The 13432-nt window shown below is 36.7% G+C and overlaps 2 protein-coding genes across 10 annotated transcripts in view; one reads left to right on the forward strand and one right to left on the reverse strand.

Annotated features, from left to right (window-relative positions):
- DZIP3 (DAZ interacting zinc finger protein 3) overlaps positions 1–6986 on the reverse strand; it is a 108893-nt gene extending 101907 nt beyond the window's left edge. For 7 of the 9 annotated variants that reach the window (XR_003681147.2, XM_028493667.1, XM_028493649.1 and 4 more), the window contains exon 1: positions 6720–6860. The gene's annotated coding sequence lies outside the window, so the exon portion shown is untranslated. The other 2 variants (XM_028493641.2, XM_028493643.2) reach the window with 2 other exon arrangements.
- A 172-nt stretch (positions 6987–7158) lies between these two features.
- Positions 7159–13432, forward strand: part of CIP2A (cellular inhibitor of PP2A) — a 30698-nt gene continuing 24424 nt past the window's right edge. The window contains exons 1-3 of the mRNA XM_007119236.4: positions 7159–7342; positions 11989–12136; positions 12946–13058. Of these exons, the coding sequence (XP_007119298.1) occupies positions 7241–7342; positions 11989–12136; positions 12946–13058 (363 nt within the window). The 5' untranslated portion in view covers positions 7159–7240. The remainder of the gene's footprint in view (positions 7343–11988; positions 12137–12945; positions 13059–13432) is intronic.

The raw sequence follows: 13432 nt of genomic DNA on the forward strand, positions 1-13432 counted from the left end.
GGAAGATCCCACGTGCCGCGGAGCGGCTGGGCCCGTGAGCCATGGCCGCTGAGCCTGCGCGTCCGGAGCCTGTGCTCCGCAACGGGAGAGCCCACAAAAGTGAGAGGCCTGCGTACCGCAAAAAAAAAAAAAAAAAAAAAAAAATTATGTTGTCATAACAGTTGTTAGACAATAATGGAAAAAAAAAGGAAACAAGACAGAATGTAAAGACATGACACATGGAGATGATAATCAAGAATGGAATGGAGAATACAATATGTACTTGACCCTCCCACCACCAATGACCTTACCCAAATCCAACTTGATTCTCTGTCAAGGTTAAAGATTTTGGAGAAGTCCCCAATTTTTTGGATCACATACTTCTAAAGCAGTAAATTCTGAAGATATATGAATACACTGAAAATATATGAATAGCAATTCATTTATGCTACTCATGCTATTGTAGGTACTACTATAAAATTAAAAAGAATGAGATTAAAATAAGCAAAAGGAAAAGTTCTAATATTTGTTCCCACACTCTAATAGTCAGTTTCACATATCTCAGGTGTGCATATTCTACTTTGGACAGCCCTGTCTCAGAAAATGACTTCACATTTTAATTCAGGAAACATATATACCCATTTCATGAACTTGATAATATCTATTTCCTAAAAGACTAGAAATTTTTAAATGAGATATGAAAAGGGCCCTGCTCTGCACAAAGGAGGCTTTCAACAAATACTAGTTATAATTAAAAATGATTACCATACCTTAACTTAAAATAAAAGTATGTCATTTTCATCTTATCTGTAAAATTAGATTCAGAAACAATGTATAGTACCTTTTTTTTTTTTAAAAGGAAAACTTCTGATTTGGGGATATGAAATTAGATGTGAAAATGCGGGATAAAACATTTACCCAAATTGTCCAAACCTTGTATTCTTAATCTAGAGTTGAAGTCTGTGAAATGTACATTAAAAAAATCAGGAACTGTCTGAAAAGTAAGAAAGTTAATTTCATGGTATGGCAAATTAGCTTAATCATAATACTTGATAGTTGGGAGAGAAAACAGGAAGAAGAATAATTACAAAGGGAGAATAATTTTGGTTTATTTAGGTTTTCTGGCTTTGTGATGAAGGTTAACATTTCTGAAAATTAAGAGTTGACATTAACTGTACAGACTGTTTCCTGGCTCTGTATAAAGGGTAAAATCAATTTAATATTAGTACATATTTGAATTGTTTTAACCATAGTGGGGACACAGTATCCAAATGACCCCATGCCTAGACCTCTGCCAATTTTCTACCACTGAATCTTTGGAACCTGGGCCAATGAAATTTCCGTTCTGCTGTTTATGCCTATTGAATAAGCTCTTAGTTTTAGATTTGGCCTCATGCCCTCACTAGCATGGAATTCCCAGAATCAGGAAAAATTTTTTTCTTTTTCTAAATCCCTTGCTACATCCCCAGTGCCTAGTACCTGGAGTACTTTAAGCATGCAAAATTAATTTAAAGAATGAAGCCACCCATCCTTCTGCATAGTTCAAGGCCTCTGAAGGCAGAAGTAAAGAGTGAACCTGTATGTAGATTAAGACTTCCTTTTTTGTCGACCTCGAGTCTTCTTTTAAAGGTCAAAAGCAGCCCAGATGCTGCAGCTAAGATGGATCCCTATAGACAGCCAAGGGGTCAAGATAGGTCGCCTGTCCTCCGGCAACTACTTCTCAGTGTTTTTTGTTGGTTCTTCACATCTCTCCAACCTCTTAAATACTTAAGTACTTTGGGGTTCAGTCCTTTCTATCCTACTCACCCTATATCATTTAGTCTCCAGGCTTTAAATTTTTATCTCTGGCCTTGACCTCTCCCTTAACTACAAATAATATATTCAACAGCCCAATCAATAGCTCCCAATGTCTAGTAGACACCTTGTCATAACTGAAATTGAGCTCAAGATATCTCCCCTTCCCCACAAAACGGCTAAAGCAGAGCTACCCAGCCAAGTCATGCCTTGATCAGACTAACTGCATTCAACCCACAGACCAAGAGATAAATGTTCATGGTTTTAACCACTGAGTTTTGAGGTGATTTGTTGTGCAGTAAATACTGATCAATACTCCACCCTAACTAAAATTGCAATTCTCCATCCTGACTCTGGTATTTCCTATTCACCTTCCCTGTTTTTTCCTATACTGCACTTATTACTAACGTTAATATATTTTACTTATATCTTTTTTTTTTTTTTGCTATATCTCCCATTAAAATAAAAGCTCTACTTGGGTAGACATTTTTTGTCTATTTGATTCACTGCTATACCCCCAGAACCTAGAAATGTACATGCCACTCAAGATAGCATTAAATATATGGTGGGTAAATGAATTAACAAGAGCTCTGTGTTCACAACTATGATATAATTCCCTTAGTATAATATTCAGTATTCTACAAACTCTGCACATTCATCAAATATACAGTTCATGACACATACAGTTCATGAATCATACAGTATGATTCATCTAATATGACTTAAACCCTGGTCATGAGACATTAAAAAATTCCATTTTACTATTCAGCATTGAAGATATGCTCTTTTTAAGTTTTTCCAGAAGAAATAAAGGAGCTTCCCAGCCCTTGAGTTGTAAGGTCCTAAGCAAATTTTGCTTAACTCCCTTAAATGTGTTTCCTGAACTATAAATTAGGAAAAATACCTACATCAAATACAAAGAACAGACAGGAATAAAAATGTACAAAGAAGAGGGATTTCATGCCACCCCTTGATGAAGGAATTGGATACTTAATATTTTGCCTTAAAAAAATATTATGTGTTCCTACAGCATTCTATTTCTCTTGAAAAGCACTTATTCTGGTTTGCTACTTTCCCAACAGACTCTAAGATCTTTGAAAAATAACTAGCATTCAGTGAATATTTGATAAATGAATGAATATTAGCATTTTAAAAATATTTATCAGAATGATTAAAATAATTAAACATTTTTATAACTACAATGCGGATGCTCACTTTAGCTGTCTTTTTAAATTTTTCTGGCATGAATAATCTCTAATAAAAAATATAGTATGGAAATATACTAAGCCTTCAACTTTTAAAAAATTATAAAAAGAAAAAATAAAAGAAAAATATATTTATATGGATGAAAGTTTTAAACATAAAAGTAAAATTAGTGATTCTGAAGAAAAAAAATTTAATAAAACCAAAGTTCTTCTTGAAAAGTTGAATAAAATAGACAAACCCCTGGAAAGCCCCACTAAGAAAACAGATAACATTATAATGAAAATGGAAATTCAAATCTACAAAGAAGAGATTAAGAGAATTATTGTATACTGATGTAACTTTACATCAATAAATTTTCAAATTTAGAGAAATAGTTGGTATGCTAAAAATTTTTATTTCCAAAGCTAACACAAGAAAAGATAGAAAAAATTATCAGATCAATAACCATATTACAAATTCAAATATTTTCTAAAGATCTACCACTAAATAAGCTATCAAGCTTGATTTTATAGGCCAGTTGTACATAATCTACAAGGATCAAATGATTCTATTTGATTCTCATTATTCTACAGCATAGAAAAAAAGATGGAAAATTTCCAATTCATTTTTCAAAAGTAACATACAATCCAAATTCCAAAAGAGAGAATAAAGAAAGATTATTTTAAATTCTCCCAAACATAAATATAAAATCCTGAATAAAATATCTGCAGCATAGCAAATATAAGGTTTGCTACTACTTCTTGTGTGACCTTGGGCAAATTACTTCACCTTGCTCTCAGTTTTTTCCATCTGTAAAATGAAGATCGTAATAGTACCTAAAACATGACATTATAAAGATTAAACAGTTAAGCTCTTAGAACAGTGCTTGGCACATGGCAAATGCTCAATATGTGTTAGCTATTATTATCCTAAAAATAAAATCAATATAATCCATTGCATTATCATTTTAAAGGGAAAAATAAGATATATAAACATTTAATAATTTTTTTTAGCAGACATTTCGGCACATCTTTAAATAAAACTGGTATAAAGGGCAATCGCCAAAACATTTTAAAGAATATTTATCTCTCACCAATAGCACAAATTATACTAAGCGTTAAAATACTGGTCATTCCCATTCAATTAAGTAATAAGACTACGATGTTCAATATCATTATGATTATTCCATACTTTAAAGATTACACTGATGAAATAAAGTATGACAACAAATATTGGAAGGGATGAAATTATTATTTGCAGATGATATATAGCTAGGAAATCTAAGAGAGGAAGCAAAACTGAATCAATAAGGAATTTTAGTCAGTAGGCTGGATAAAAGATATACCAAAATCAGTTTCTCTTTTAACAGTAGCAATAACAAATAAAAAATTTATAGGAGAAAAAGAGAACCCACTCACAGTAACAAAAATTATATAATACCCAGGAATAAATTTAATGAGAATGGTACGAGCCTATATGATAAGCTATATTAAATTTCATTGAACATAAAATACAACCTGAATACTTAATATTGACTACCTCAGCAGTTTCTATATCTTCTCTATCACCCAATCTAGAAACTTGGAATCCCTTCTAGTTTCATCCCTCTCCTCACTCTTCACATTTGAAATCATTCACTAAGTCCTGCCTATTTCACCTCATATATATTTCTCAAATTTGTCATCTTCTTGCTATCTCCACTTCAATTATCTCGGCTATCCTTTGGAAAGATTCCAGTAAATTAAATATTCTCCCTACTTCTGGTCTTATCCTCCTCAGAATCATAGCCTGTCTAGCTACCAGGATAATCAATCTAAAACACAAACCTAACTAGATTAGGCCCCAAGTTTAAAACCAGAGATCACCACTGAATTCAGGATGGAGTCCAAGCTCAAGGTTTATAAAGCCTTCAGTCATTTGGACCCAGCTTCACCTCCTCCTCCTCCTTTCCCCGCTTTTTGGGTCTTAAAACATGACTCTTTTTCTCATATTAGGATATGCAAGTATCTCCGACAAAAGATACTTCTCCTTCTCACAGCTACCACAAGTGGTATATCCTACTAAATTTACATCATTTTTTGGTGAAGATTTTTTGAGAAAGACGTTATTTTACATTAAAATAAATATGGAAGAGATGCAAAATTTGTAACTGCTCAAGTTAAAACGCAAGATTTCAAAGAAAGATGGCACAGCAAACAGCTTTGACCCTTTCCCTCAGGTCAAAATGGGGATAATCATGATGCATTTGTCATTATTAGTGAAAAATCTGACACTGCCAAACTGCTATCACTGTATTTGCCAAGGAACTAAGATGTAACTAATACTTGCTGAGAACATAACTATGCCAGGCAACTGTTCTAAATTCTTCGTTGGTTAACTCATTTTATAATAACTTGACATGATTTCATCTCTACTACTCTCACACTTGCTCTCTACTCCAGCCATAGTGGGGTCCTTGCTGTTCCTTACACACATTCTCAGGCTTCCATTTCAAGGCCTTTGCCCTTGCTATTCTATCTAGAAATCGTTCCCCTTAGAGAGCATAGGTCTCTTTTTCAACTCCTTGTAGTACTAATATTTCCTCCAACGTTGTTTCCTCTATCCTGACCTCCCATTTCCCTTCCTTTTAACAATAACTCTAGAATAATTCTCTTTTTTCTCCATCTCGCTTTCTTTACTGTGCTTGTTATTTTTCTTTCCCCTATCAGAAGGTAATGGTAGGATTTTTGTTCAATGCAAATAGGATTTCTACGTTATTCACTGAATCTAGTGCCTAGACCACTGCCTAGCACATTCTAGGCTCTAATTATTTACTGAAGAAGCAACTTTATGAAACAGATACTACTGTTAGTCTATGAAGAGACTGAAGCAGTGAGAATTTGCCTGTGATCCCACAGTAAAAGGTAGAGTTAGGATTTGTAAGCAGACAGCCTGGCTTCACTCTTTACAACTGCATGGTGCCTCTAATTTGTGTGGTGAATTCCATATGTACGATCTACTTAGTACATTTCCTTGATTAGACAGTTCCTTCCCAGCCGGTTCCCTGACCGCCAGGTTTAGCGCAGTTTATACAGTCAATTGTTTACAGAATGAATAAATGCATAAACACATTAATTACCCAATGATTTACGCCTCAATTATTATTTTAAGCTTTCAGACTTAATTTTTAACTTTTTAATATAAAAATAATTCCTGCCTTTAAAAATACAGTGACGTAGAATAGACTTTCTTTGAATTGACAAAACATGATTTCTGACAAATGGTTTAATTAAAAGGACGTGTACTCTATTCTTAAAATTTTATCCAAACTGGCTTTTAAAGCTTCATTCAACATTAGCATACATTAAGCAAAAAGCTCCAGAACCAGCCTGACTCATTTCATTATATATACATGCATAATATCATCTCTGATGAAAAACCGCGAACAGTGCCATTTCCTTAGACACCAAGATTTATAAAACAATCAACTACGCCAGATAAAAGCAGCACCTTCACTTACAAAAACTGACGCTAATCAGAACACCCTCCGGAGCAACACTTGGCCCAGGAGTCACCTGGACAAGCTTTCTCAAATAAGTTTGACAACCACTATCGTAAGGGCATGACTAACTTGCCACCGAATCCGACTGGCCACAGGTTTACTTTGAGAAACAAACATTCCTGGGTAGAAGGGGTGGACAAATGAGCGGTTTTAAAAAGAGGCCCCTCCCAGGCCGCCTCAAAATCTAGAGCCCAAGATTCTCCTCCTCAGAGCTCCTCACCGTGTCTAGACTAGGGGGAAGCGACCATTTCTCAGGTAGAGGATGATGCACAAAGGAAAAACCGGCCATCCAGCGTGAAGGCCGAGGAAGCAAACGCAAACAGAGCGCACTGATTAACAAAGACCCCCCCCAGGCACCCCACCGACCCACCGCCCCTTCACAGGTGGAGCCGCAATTGCACTTCTCGCGAGATGTCTCGTCTTCACGGGATCTCGAACTGAAACCTCGCGGCTTTTCGGATCAGGGGGTCTGAAAGGGCAACTCCCAGCCAGCCTCAAGGACTCACAAAGGGCCTCGATCCCCACCTCACTCTCCCTCCACCACCACGCCCCTCCCCTCCCTTCCCTTCCTAGAAGGTTCCCTTCCCCAGGTTGCCCAGGGACTTCCGGAGCTCTACCGGAACCGGAAGCTTCTGGGAGCGAGTGGGTGGGGGCGGAAAATTTTTAAAAAGCGCGGGGCAAGCTAGAGAACCGAGCTGGTACGGTGGTGGTAGTCCCGAAGCGGGACTGTGGCGGGTCCCGATGGACAACACCGCCTGCTTGAAGTCCTTGCTTCTGACCATTAGTCAGTATAAAGCAGTTAAGTCGGAAGCGAACGCCACCCAGCTTTTGCGGCACTTGGAGGTGAGGGCCTTCGGGGTGGCGGACGAGACGGGCTTCCTCGTAGCCTTCGTTCACTATAGTGGTCTCAGCCTAGAAAACAAAGGACAGCTCGCTCCCTCCGCTGTCTTTTTGTATTGGTAAAGAAGGTTAATGTTTGTCAGCCTTGAATTCCCACCCTCCTCTATTCAGCCCCAAGCCCCTCCGCGTTCAGCTGACTGCAGCAACGGATGAGTAACTACTGATAGCCCTAGAAAGAGGGAGGTTGAGACAAAAGGTTGGGGGATTTAGGCTGTATTTGGAGTTGGTAGAGGAAAGAGCTAGAGCTGTATCTTTTCCTTTGCTTCTTACGTTGGTTTTTCCATTGTAACAGAGCCTTCTCAAAATGTACAGCAATTCTCGGAGGTGGAGGTCATGGGGAGTAACGATTAAAACTTGATTTACCCCTGTCACTAGGCAGTTTACAATCTGAACCTGTTGCTTACTGCTTTTATTTGAACTCATGTTGAACTCGGGCTTGAAAATTATTATTTAAACTTTCTCTGGATTAGGAAGCAATCTCCCTTACTGGTAATCACAGTTTTTCTTTACCAAAATTTATTGCTCAGTTTTTCAGTCCTAAAATGTAGAATTGTCGCTTTTTCTGTTAGTTCCCAGGGATTTGCATCTAGAGTGTACTTATCTTATGCTAAAAGTTACAATCACAGCTTTCTGTGATCCTATTTGTTTTTAGGCTCTTAAACTCCTGTCATTTGTAATGCATTCAGGGAATTCCAATTAATAATGACCTCAGTTTAATAAAAAGTAATTAAGCTCAATCAAAGCTTATTTTAATTCTCTGTCGCAGCTTCTGTTAACATAGAATTAAAGTTCTCTCTGTCGCAGCTTCTGTTAACATAAAATTGAACATAATATTTAAATATATTGTTTTATTAACCTTACGATAAAAGGCTAAATTACCAAAGGTTTGCAAGCAAAATAAGAGAAGGCAACAGTGAATGGCACAGCAACATCATTGTTTTATTAACCTTACGATAAAAGGCTAAATTACCAAAGGTTTGCAAAATACTACAGAGAAGGCAACAGTGAATGGCACAGCAACATCAGCCTTTGTTGTGACTGTAGTGCACTAACTGTGAGTTTCCTCAAGCTTCACTGGTGCTCCTCTTCTTACCACTTCAGGAGCTTATCTCTTAACACTTTTCTTTTTTCATTCATTACCTCAACAAATCCCTACAAACCTAACAATGAAGGTGTTAACTGTTAAATGCTAGGGTTTTGCTTCTCATTGAGGATAGGACAGTGCACTAGTGGACTCCAGAAGCCACAGAATAATCAGAGCTGTCAGTTTTATTTAAGAATCTGGAGTTAAGAAATTTAGATTCTAATCTGAAACATTACCTCTCTTTGAGAGTAAACAGTTGTGTTGTGAATCTGAACAGGGTGTTATCATGAATTGAAAGAGGCTTCAAAGAAATTTGAGGCTTGGAGATTGGCTTCTTGGTATTGTGTTCCCAAAGTTTTCAAGAGGTTTACCAAAAATTCTTCTGCCATTTAATTGAGAGATAACATACATACATTACATAAAGTGCATTAATCTTAAGTGAAGAACTTGATAGTTTTTTTTTTAAACAAAAGTGTACACTCAAGTAGCCACCACCTGTCATATGAGACAGAACATTTCCAACACCCTATAAGTTTTTCAACTATCCCTAAAGTTTCAGATAAGTGGATTAATATGTACGTTTGTGTCTGGCTTCTTCCTCTCAATATAATCTGTAAAATTTATTCATGTGGCCCATGTGCCAGTATTTCATTCTTTTTTATTGCTGTTTAGAATTCCATTGTACAGAAGTACCACAGTTTATATATATCCTGTTCATGAGCATCTGGGTTGTTTCCAGTTCTGGGTGGAATTATGAGTAACTCTGTTATAAACATTTTTACACATTTTTTTGTGGATGTATGTATTCATTTCTCTTACATACCTCGTAGTGTAATTGTTGGGTCTCAGGGTAAGTTTATGTTCATTTCTGGTTGAAACACCAGTTTTCCACAAGTTATACTGATGTATCCTCCCACCAGCAATATGTGAATTTTGCTGTCATTCATCCGCACCACTCCTTGGTGCTCTCAGATTTTTAAATTTTAACTCTTTTGGTTGACAGTATTAATGGTGAATGTTTTTCATGAGAGCAACCTCATGAGAGCAACATCTGAGGATACAAAGGGTGATAGATGGTTATCATGTGAACAATTATTCACTCTGCTATCCTGCTGCGCTTCTGTTGCACTATTTTTGTCTTCTTGCAGAACCTTAGCTTTGGTTTTTTTTTTTATGATCAGCAGAGCTGAGCTGGTCTCATTCTTTTTTTTTTTTTAATATAAATTTATTTATTTATTTATGGCTGTGTTGGGTCTTTGTTGCTGCATGCGGCTTGGGCTGCTCTGCAGTGTGTGGGCTTCTCATTGCGGTGGCTTTTCTTGTTGCAGAGCACGGGCTCTAGGCACGCGGGCTTCAGTAGTTGTGGCACGCGAGCACAGTAGTTGTGGCTTGCGGGCTCTAGAGCACAGGCTCAGTAGTTGTGGTGCACGGGCTTAGATGCTTAGCGGTATGTGGGATCTTCCCAGACCAGGACTCGAACCTGTGTCCCCTGCATTGGCAGGCGGATTCCCAACCACTGCGCCACCAGCGAAGCCCTGATCTCATTCTTGACGGTGTTTCACAGCACTAATCTTATGTAATGATTATGGAGCAGGGATTCAGGAACCGTAAATCCCAGTTGTACCTCTGTCTATTATGTGTGCCTCAGTTTACTCATCTGTAAAACAATTAGTACAGGTTTATTATGAAGCTGAAAGGAATTAACATACATAATGTACCTAGAACAATAGCTAGGCCAGAGTAAGTGCTAGAGTATTAGTTATTACTGAAATAAGTCCTATTTGCATTAAAACATTCAGTGTGTATGAGTAAAGAGGAAAATATGCAAAGTGTTTTTTTTATTTTACCTTATAATAAATAATTATTATATATTAGAATACTTATGTTGTTGAAATACAGGTCCAGTCTGTAGGGAAATTGTATTTAAAGCAGAAGATGTCTTAATATTTTAGAGGGCTAACTGTATAAGCAGGCAAAAGGGCAATGCTCAGAAGGTTCCTTACCTCAAAATATTTACCATCAGTATCTAATTTCACCGTTGGACCTGTTTTTTCAGTCTGATAGACTTTTACTTTAATGTTAAAATACATACTCTGGGAACAGATATTCTGAAGATCTCTTATCAGCAAAGCTTCACAAGAAAAACTGACATCTGGGCGAGGGCATAAAAGGGATATAGAAAAGAAAGATAGAGGGATGCTAAAACAATTCTGATTTTAGTCTTTTTTAAAAATAGTCTTTTAAGAATAAAAACGTTTAGAACAGATTTAATCTAATCCTAAAGTAAATGATTTTTTTATCTTTATAGAAAAGATTTGCTTAATAATGAATAATATTCATAAAGCATTTTGAAAGTAAGTGGCTGTCTGACAACTGTTCCCAGCCCTCATCCCAGCTTACCCTTTTGGGAGGTGGTGCTAGTAGGCGGTATGTTTATAGTGTTATGAGAGGAGTAAATAGTGAAGTAACAATAAAATTTTTTAATTCCTGACCTGCCTACTCAAAAAAATTGTTTTTAACTTCCTTCTTTGTGATCTCTAACTTCTGGGCTTAGGTACTGTCTGGTAGGGAGCAGAAGGAATAATCACATAGTTAATCCCGTGAATAAGCCTTTGGATTTAGCTGCTTTCCACTTTCCGTTTGCCTCCCTCCAAGAAGATGGAATTCATTTATTCGGTAAATATATTGGTAGTAGAATGTTGATTTGTAGTCTATGCCTTCATGGAGTGATCAGTGTAGTGGGGAGGATAAATATTGCTAAGTTGGCAAAAGCTTGCTGACTTAGCAAATAAAAGTGTAATGTACTATAGGATAGTACAACAGGCAAACCTAACCTGGTTAGTGGGAGAGGATTAGAGAAAGCTTAGTGGAGGAAACAAAATTGAGACTGGAATGATTACATTAGTTAGTGAGTGAAGGGATAGGTGATCTTCCATGCAGAGGGAACAACATGTATGGATTTTCTAAATTGGGAAAGAGTGTGGCAATGGCACTTTGGAAGAACTGGATTTTTATTTGAAATGGAGAAGTGAAAATTGCCAATTCTTAACTAACACATTTTTTCTTTTTTTAATATTTTCTTTTTTAAAAAATTATTTTGTGTCCCTCATGACTTTTAAAGAGGGCTCTTTTTTGTTTTGTTAATTTATTTTTGGCTGCGTTGGGTCTTCGTTGCTGCACACGGGCTTTCTCTAGTTGTGGTCGGCGGGGGCTACTCTTGGTTGCAGTGTGCAGGCTTCTCATTGCGGTGGCTTCTCTTGTTGCGGAGCATGGGCTCTAGGCACACAGGCTTCAGTAGTTGTGGCACGTGGGCTCAGTAGTTGTGGCTCGCGGGCTCTAGAGTGCAGGCTCAGTAGTTGTGGCACACGGGCTTAGTTGCTTCGTGGCATGCGGGGTCTTGCCCGACCAGGGCTCGAACCTGTGTCCCCTGCCTTGGCAGGTGGATTCTTAACCACTGCGCCACCAGGGAAGCCCTAACTAACACATTTTAATGACTCTTTTCTAGGTAATTTCTGGACAGAAGCTCACCCGATTGTTTACATCAAATCAGATACTACCAAGTGAATGCTTAAGTTGCCTTGTAGAGCTACTTGAAGACCCAAACATAAATGCTTCACTGATCTTAAGTATCATCAGTTTGCTATCTCAACTAGGTAACGTATTAGTTTCTCTTTTTTATTTTTTAGAAGATGTATGAATTTAGTATTTTTTTAAAGGGCAGATTTAGTTATAGAATCTTTTGGAGAATGATTCACATTCAAAAGATTTCTTCATTGCAGGACCTCTCAGAACTATTTTGTATTGTGGATCTCTTGAAAAGGGAAAATTATATGCATCCTTTTTTAAGATTATTGGAACAAAGAATCTGAAGCATATCAAGGGTTCAGTGGTCTACAGAAAAGAATGTACCTTGGGAAATGCGGGCCTATTTTTGAATTTAAAAAAAATGCATGTACATAATATCAGTGTGAACTACAGCACTCTGGAAAGCCATAGCTAGTGATCAAAACATCATCCTTTTTTGATAGACTACACTGAACTTAGAGCTAAGGCTAAAAATGCATGTGTTACTTTTTCTATTTTTCCCTACCTTACCTTTAGTTTTAAAATTTTCATTCAGTGGTTACTTTTTTCTTGATTTCTGTTTGGGGGTGGAGGGGAGATATTTCTCTGTGTGATTATAAAATTAACACATGCTTATTTAAAAAAAAAAAAAAAAACCCAGTGATACAGAAGTGGTAACATAGAGCAACATGTCCAGTAGATGATGAAAATGTTCTATATCTGTGTAGTCCAATATAATAGCCACCATGGTTAAATTTCTGAATTGGAAGGTATTTGTAAACAAAATAGCCATATCATATTTGATATTTTTATATAATGGTAAATTTAATGTGAAATAAATTTTAAATTATTATTTATAAAAATGATCTATCTTGTGTCATTTTATTTTAATTTACAGCTGTAGACAATGAAACCAGAGACTGTCTTCAGAATACGTACAGCCTGAATAGTGTGCTGGCCGGAGTGGTTTGTCGGAGCAGTACTTGCCACAATGATTCAGTGTTTTTGCAGGTATGCACACCCACACAGTACTTTCCACTTAATGCTCATTCTTCCTTCCTTATTTTCAGATCAAAATTGATAGTATCTATTATAAACTGCTGGCTTACAGTGTACTGTATGCTGGTATAATACCTCATGATTAGGCACAGTTCTCACCATTAATAAATTTAAAAGCTGGTTGGTCACACATGTACTACTATTTAAGAGTTTCTAAAGAAGAGAATTTTATTCACATCTAGGACTATAAGAAAAATCCAGATTATGACTATTTTGACAGGCTTATAAATACAGATGTCAGCATTTTGAGATGTAAGCTATTTATATTAAAATTGTAATTTGAGTTGGCACCTAGTCTCAATCTACTGAGGAAACATTCTACAAAA

This window comes from Physeter macrocephalus, chromosome 1 (genome assembly GCF_002837175.3).
Source record: "Physeter macrocephalus isolate SW-GA chromosome 1, ASM283717v5, whole genome shotgun sequence".
NCBI classification, from domain to species: Eukaryota; Metazoa; Chordata; class Mammalia; order Artiodactyla; family Physeteridae; genus Physeter; species Physeter macrocephalus.